We start from the raw sequence: 8,226 nt of genomic DNA, 5'->3' as shown, positions 1-8,226 counted from the left end.
TATATTTCCTATGAAATCACTGTTCGGATATTGTGGATTAAGATGGTTGGCACAAAGATGGATACATATGCAAGATAATGTTTCGGAACAAATTTTATAATTTACAAAATGGACAAATATTTTTGAAATTCTGTTTATTTGGATAACAACTTTGTAAAAAATATGAAATTGTTATGAATTCTATCATCGGCTATGACTATTAATGTTAATATAACTAGAGTTAAGTTATATGGAGTACATGAAAACATTGGAGTATTGGAGTACAAATCATAATTTTTTAGTTTGATCCTATATAATATCTTTGATTATCCAAATTTTGATATAATCTATCATTTATAAGTTGTGTTGCACATAATTGTCAATTAATCATTAATATCTTTCAACTTTAACAAGTATTAAGATTATTGTTCTGCTTATTAGTTATATTACAGAACATAGAGTCCTATGATTTATAAAAGTAATTATTCTACCATTTGATCACGATGTTTATGTTGTATAACATAATGTGCAGGTTGTCAAATATTTACAAATATTATTGGACAAAAAAATTGAAATTTAGATGACTAGATTACATTTTATCAAACTTTGTACTCCAATACTCCAATTTTTTTTGTACTCCATTGAACTTAACTCAATATAACTAATATGATATAAAGGCTATCGAAGGAAAGTATTATTATTCCTATCTTTCTCCGTACAAGTACCACTCGATGGCTATGCAGTATGTCCAAAGTATGTCTAATTTATAGGACAATTTTACCGCGTTATGTGCGTGAATACATTAACTCTATTCCGTGTTTTTACACCTAGTAACCTGACGAGCGTGTATTGGTAATGCAAGCTTGAGCTGGATGGTTCATGTACCATCTAGATAATATTGACAATTATCCTCATCAATTAATTACTTTCATAACAGAAATATAATTAACATTCCATTAAAATTATATTTGTGAAAACTTTATTAATAATTAAGAACTTTTAATATATATCATGTTCGAAACAGAACTTCGCGAATTAGAAATGAACTGGAGCAAGTTTGTTCAACGATATCATGAATTTTGCCCACATTTGAAAGGTTGCGGAAATGCATCTTCTCGTAATACTTTCTGTTTCTTATAGGTACTTTGTTTAAAATATTTTTCAAGCCTTATTACTGGCTAAAAAAAATCACACCTCAATTATTCATTAATTTCCAGGAATTTTGTTGGATTAATACAAATGTTGATGTAGGTAGTGACTTCGTAAGTATATCCGCCAGATTATCGCATGAACGGACTTGCTGTACATCAATATCACCATTTTCTTCATGAGTGTAGAAAATTTTTGGCAATATGTGTTTTGTCCGATCCCCTTTAATATATCCTTCCTTCAGTTGTTTAATACAAGCTGAATTATCTTCAAATAATACTGTAGGGCTGTTTGAGATTCCTAATAATCTACATGATCCTCGAATATGTTGGATAACAGATCGTAACCAGACACATTCCCTACTTGCTTCATGAATTGCCAATAGCTCTGCATGATATGATGAAGTTGCAGCCATAGTTTTTTTTGTGGACTTCCATGAAATAGCAGTGCCACAATATGTGAATAAATAACCAGTCTGTAATCGTCCAAAGTAAGGATCTGACATGTACCCGACATCTGCATATCCAGTTAGTTGTGATCTAAAACTGCTTGGAAAGAATAACTCAAGATCAATTGTCCCTCTAAGATATCTGAATATATGTTTGATTCCATCCCAATGCCTTTTAGTAGGGTCAGAACTAAATCTTGCCAATAGGTTCACAGCAAACGCTATATCAGGTCGTGTGTTATTTGCGAGATACATGAGGGCGCCAATTGCACTAAGATATGGAACCTCGGGTCCAAGAGCTTCTTCATCCTCCTTTATGGGTTGGAATGGATCCTTTTCAACTTCTAGTGATCGAACAACCATTGGTGTAGTTAGTTGATGAGCTTTGTCCATGTAGAACCGATCAAGAATCTTTTCAGTGTAGTTTGATTGATGAACAAAAATTTCTGAAGATAAGTGTTCCACCTGTATACCTAAACAAAATCTTGTCTTTCCAAGATCTTTCATTTCAAACTCATTTTTCAGTAGTACCGATAATATTCAAATCATCCACATATACAGCAATAATAACAAAACCAGTTAATGATCGTTTAATGAATACGCAAGGACACACTTGATTATTAACATATCCATCATTCAATAAGTATTCACAAAGCCTGTTGTACCACATACGACCAGATTGTTTCAAACCATACAATGATCGTTGTAATTTAACAAAATATAGATGTCGAGGCTTAGTGTCCTCTATATTTAATCCTTCAGGAATTTTCATATAAATATCACTATTAAGTGATCCATATAGGTATGCTGTCACAACGTCCATCAAACGTGTTTCCAGTTTTTCCATACAAGCCATACCCATTAGAAAACGAAACGTAACTCCATCCATCACAGGAGAGTATGTTTCTTGGTAATCAAAACCAGGTCTTTGAGAGAATCCATGGGCTACAAGCCGGGCTTTATACCTCACGATTTTATTTCTCTAATTTCGTTTTCGTACAAATACCCATCTATTCCCAACAGGGACTACACCAGCTGGTGTTTGGACTGCAGGTCCAAATACATTTCTTTTGCGCAATGACTGTAATTCTTCTTGAATTGCAATTTTCCATTTTGGCCAATCATCTCTTTGTCGATATTCTTCCACACTTTGTGGTTCAGGATCAGAGTTCATAACAATATCAAATGCCACGGAAAAAGCATACACATCATCAATTTCAGTACTCTCACGATCCAATAATTTCCCGTTATGTACATAACTCATTGAGATCTCATAATTCTCAAGTACCTTTGTTTCAATGGAAGCATTTGCCACTTCTGGGGCATGTGCCACTTTTGAGGCAATTTCATCTTCAGGAGGTTTTGTTACAACCACTTCAGGAGCTTGAACCTCTTCAGGAGGCAATACCACTTCCAGGGTATTTTCTGAAACTTTTGCCACTTTTGGGGCAATTCCAATCAATTTCCGTTTTCGTGGTACAATATCTTTTGCACCAATAGGTCTACCACGCTTTTGGCGTGGCTTTGAATCACCAATCAATTCCTCTGAAATTGATTTATTGCCAGGGATTTTAATCCTGACCAGAGCATTAACAGCATGTATATATGATTTCACAATTTTTCTAGAATCATTAAATGCATCTGGCATTTGATTAGCAATATTTTGCATATGTATAATTCTTTGAACCTCAGATTCACATTGTTTAGTACGTGGATCAATAGCATTTAATCCCGAGGCATTCCATGATATTTCTGAATTTAATTTATGCAAAATTTTATATCCCCTTAATGTAGGGAACATAGATTCATCAAAATGACAATCAGCATATCGAGTAGTAAAAACATCACTAGTCAACGATTCCAGATACCTTATAATAGATGGAGAATCAAAACCAACATATATACCAATTCTTCTCTGAGGTCCCATTTTAGTTCTTTGTGGTGGTGATATGGGAACATACACAGCACAACCAAATACTTTTAAATGAGAGATATTAGGTACTTGACCAAGAACCAATTCTTGATGGGATTGTTTGTGGTAAGCAAAAGGTATTATTCTAATTATATTTGTAGCATGAAGTATTGCATGACCCCAAACAAATATAGGTAACTTTGCTCTTAGGAGTAAGGGACGGGCAATAAGTTGAAGTCTTTTAATTAAGGATTCTGCTAAGCCATTTTGTGTATGTACGTGAGCTAGCAGGTGTTCGACTGAGATTCCTACTGACATACAATAATCATTAAAAGTTGCAGATGTAAATTCAGCAGCATTATCTAGTCGGATTGATTTAATGGGATGATCATGAAATTGAGCTCGTAGTTTAATGATTTGGGCAAGTAATTTGGCAAAGGCTGTATTTCGGGTTGTAAGTAGACATACATGGGACCATCGAGTTGACGCATCAATTAAAACCATAAAGTACCTAAATGGGCCAGAAGATGGATGAATAGGACCACAAATGTCACCTTGAATTCTTTCTAAGAATTTCGGGGACTAAGTATGAAGCTTAACCGGGGATGGTCGGACAATTAGTTTTTCTAAGGAACATGCTGAATAATGAAGTTCATCTTAGGGTATTATCTTTTGAGTTTTAAGAGGATGTCCTACAGTATTTTCAACGATACGACGCATCATAGATACTCCTAGATGACCGAATCTTTCGTGCCAAAGGGAAAGTAGTTTTGGGTCTATGACTTTGGGGATGTTGACACTATGAGATTCAATGACTCGTATACTCGTAACATATAATCCCGAAGAAACTGAGTGGAATTTTTCTAAGACCTTTTTACCGTCAACATGTGTTTGAGGTGATGAGAAGGTATTCTTTTTCATTTTCATTAGTAGTTTCAACGTGAAACCCATTAAGAGGAATATCTTTAAAACTCAGTAGGTTTCTAGTTGACTTGCTAGAGTATAGAGCCTCTTGTATGTGTATGTGTGTCTTATTTGCTAGAATAAAACTAGCTTTCCCAAAACCTTTTATTATATTTGATGTACCCGATACCGTCCAGACATGTGAGTTGGCTTTAGTCAACTGTGAGAAGTATTTTTGACTCTGTAAAATAGTGTGTGTGGTTGCGCAGTCAACAATGCATATATCTTCCATCTCTATACATATATAAACGAAAAAGAAAATCTTTATTAAAAACACACCGAGTACATAGAAAAACAACATGAAACAAGTACATAACACGAGTACATAATGGAAACACATAAAACACAAAGAAAATAAGTAAAGCAAGAGAATACATTTCTAGTCGTCTAAACCATAACAAAGATTAGCACCAGTGTCTATTTCATTTGAGGCCTTATTGACTGGTTCATTAACTAGATTATAATTAGCAAAGTTTGTTTGCACTCACTTTTCAGTATTCTTTTTGAATGACTCGTAGAGATCAACAAGATGTTTGGGTGTGTGACAAGTACGTTGCTAGAGTTCCTCAGTTCCGCACCTATGACATATGTCTCGTTTCTCTCCTTCTTGGGGTGCCTTTCCTTTTTTTGGCACTTCACGTTGGCACTTGTTGTAACCATCACGTTGACACTTCTGGTGGCCAGAGTTGTAACCATCACGTTGCCACTTCAGGTGGCCAAAATGATATTGATTGCGAGACCGACCACGGAAATTTCGACATCCACGGTTTTGTCCATAACCTCGTCCTCCTCTATGCCCTTTCCCACGTTCATTCTTCAGGAGTGACGTGTTATGTACTTCATGGGCAGAGCCTGTGGGACATATCTGATGGTTTTTGAATAGCAACTTATTATCCTTTTCAGTCATAAGAAGGAGAGATATCAGCTCGCCATATTTCTGAAAATTCAGCTCCCTATATTGCTGAGCCAAGATCATAGTGTTGGAGTGAGAGGTTGAGAGAGTCTTTTCAATCATTTCAGCATCAGTAATATTTTCACCACATAAAATTAATTTTGAGCTTATCTTGAAAAGAGTATAATTATATTGAGCTATAGATTTGAAATCCTGTAGCCTCAAATTAATCCAATCATGTCGGGCAGATGGCAAGTGAACAAGTTTCTGATGATCAAATCTATCCTTGAGATTATTCCAAAGGGTGAGTGGATTTTTGATAGTGAGATATTCAGATTTTAAGTCTGCATGGATGTGATGCCTAAGAAAAATAATTGCTTTTGCATTTTGTTCAACAGTTGGGATTTTTTCTGGGTCAATGGTATCTTTTAGGCCATTAGCACTAAGGTGTAATTCCGCATCAAGGACCCATGACAAATAATTATTTCCTGAAACATCCAAGGCAACGAACTCTAATTTTGCAAGATTCGACATTCTGAATTTAAAAGACGACACAGTAATATAACATGTTGTTAAATAAATAATTAATCATGTGTCACATAATAAAATTTATAATCTAAAACAATAAATATTATAATCATGCAACATGATTTTTTAATTTAAAAAAATATATAAACAAATTCAAAAGCTATAATAACAACGAGGATGTTGATAATAAAATAAAATAAATAAGCTAGTACGTACCTTATTAGTTGAAATAAAATCCGGATAAAATCTTGTACTCCTTTATCGAAATAAAACTCGGGTAGAGACTCGTGCTGATAACGTGTTATAAAAACTATTTCAATCACACCAGCCATGACTATTAATGAAAATATAACTAATATGATATAAAGACTATCAAAGGAAAGTATTATTATTACTATATTTCTCCGTACAAGTACCACTCAATGGCTACGCAGTATGTCCAATTTATAGGACAATTTTACCGCGTTATGTGTGTGAATACATTAACTCTATTCCGTGTTTTTATACCTAGTAACCTGACGAGCGTGTATTGGTAATGCAAGCTTGAGCTGGATGGTTCATGTACCATCTAGATAATATTGACAATCATCCTCATCAATTAATTACTTTCATAACAGAAATATAATTAACATTCCATTAAAATTATATTTTGTGAAAACTTTATTAATAATTAAGAACTTTTAATATATATCATGTTCGAAACAGAACTTCGTGGATCGGAAATGAACTGGAGCAAGTTTGTTCAACGATAACATGAATTTTGCCCACATTTGAAAGGTTGCAGAAATGCATCTTCTCGTAATACTTTCTGTTTCTTATAGGTACTTTGTTTAAAATATTTTTCAAGCCTTATTACTGGCTAAAAAAAATCACACCTCAATTATTCATTAATTTCCAGGAATTTTGTTGGATTAATTCAAATGTTGATGTAGGTAGTGACTTCGTAAGTAGAATATTTTGGAGTTCTTTAGAAGGTGCACGAGAATTCGAAAAGAATCTAGAAGATGTTGGAATGGGTTGGAGCCTCGCGGAATCTTCGAGAACCTTGAAGAGCTTGGAAGCTTTCTAGAGACATCTTTAATATTATACTTGTATATTCTAGAGATGGTAGCTAGGTTCTAGAATTATCTTGTTTAGATTGGTTGTGGAATAATCTAAAAGCATGTGGGATGTACATGTTCTAGAATTCTCTCCAAGTGGTGGAGGAGCCTAGAAAAGGGTGAGACCCCTCGTTTGGAGAGGCATAAGTGGGAAGACAAAGTAAGAGCATTCATAGTAAGAACAAGTGTGCTTGTGTGGATCAGGCCCGGCTCAATAATTTAGGAGGTCCTGTATAAAATTTTATCATCAATTATTTTTTTGAAAAGCAAAAGGAATTCATTGATTAAGAGGAGTAGAGTACATAAGAGTGCCTTACACATCAGCCAAATATCAATAATTATAAGCCCACTAAACAGAACCTACCCAACCAAAAGCTTTTCTTAAAAAGCTCGCTCCTTCCAAAAGCCACCTAGATAGAACCAATATTGCATGCAGCTACGACACTGGGAAGATAACCTAGAAAATGAACGTAAACCTAGCGACTCTTAAACTAGACAAAATGAAAGTGAGACTCTTTAGACTTGAAGCTGCATGAACCCCAGATCAATCTTCAACTTGAATGACTTCCACAATTTCCCCTTCAGCATTCATCATCACTCCTGCGTCTCCTGCTTCATCCTCAACTACTGGAGCCTGCACTTCGTCCCCATTCTCCACTACTGGCGCCAAATCTGCTTCGTGAACCGCCATGAACCTCTCCTCAGCTGGCCCAAGTCCCATATCGAGATTCCACAGCTCATGCACTCTGCCAAAAGGTTCCGCCATAACCACCATGACTTTGAAATGCTCTGCACCATAATCTGCTAGGTAAGTAGCAAGAGCATTAGCTTCCGGGTCACATAGAGTAACTTCCATATGAAAGTTGCGGTCAATCTGACGTTGGTTCAGTTGTTGCACCACATAGGCATGGTCAGGGTGAACACCCTCCAGCGACGAGTTTTTCCACTCCCAGAAAGAGTCCAGGTGATCAGACTCCAGGAAGAAGTGTCCCCAATCTTCAATATATGCTCGTTTACAGCCCTCGAGCATAGCAAAGTACTCATTAACCCTCCGATTTTGGATGCCCAGAGAGCCTGAAAGCATCCTCAATATCTTGCCCCTACTGTTGCGAACCACCACACCAATTCCAGATACATTCCCATTCGGAAAAGCAGCTGCGAAGAAGCTGCCATGCACACTGATATTCAGCATTCCTTTCCTGGGCATCCTCCATCGAGCATTGGCACCAACAGCTTCCACGACCTCCATTTGAGC

General features: G+C 35.8%; 1 protein-coding gene across 1 annotated transcript; it reads right to left on the bottom strand.

Annotated features, from left to right (window-relative positions):
• Positions 1-5,007: 5,007 nt before the first annotated feature.
• On the bottom strand, positions 5,008-5,877 carry LOC108219085 (uncharacterized). Its single transcript, XM_017392350.1, has one exon. It carries the CDS (start codon positions 5,875-5,877, stop codon positions 5,008-5,010), a length of 870 nt encoding a protein of 289 aa, XP_017247839.1.
• Between the last annotated feature and the right edge of the window lie 2,349 nt (positions 5,878-8,226).

This window comes from Daucus carota, chromosome 1, assembly GCF_001625215.2.
Source record: "Daucus carota subsp. sativus chromosome 1, DH1 v3.0, whole genome shotgun sequence".
NCBI lineage: Eukaryota > Viridiplantae > Streptophyta > Magnoliopsida > Apiales > Apiaceae > Daucus > Daucus carota.
This window is presented reverse-complemented; position numbering and strand designations above follow the sequence as displayed.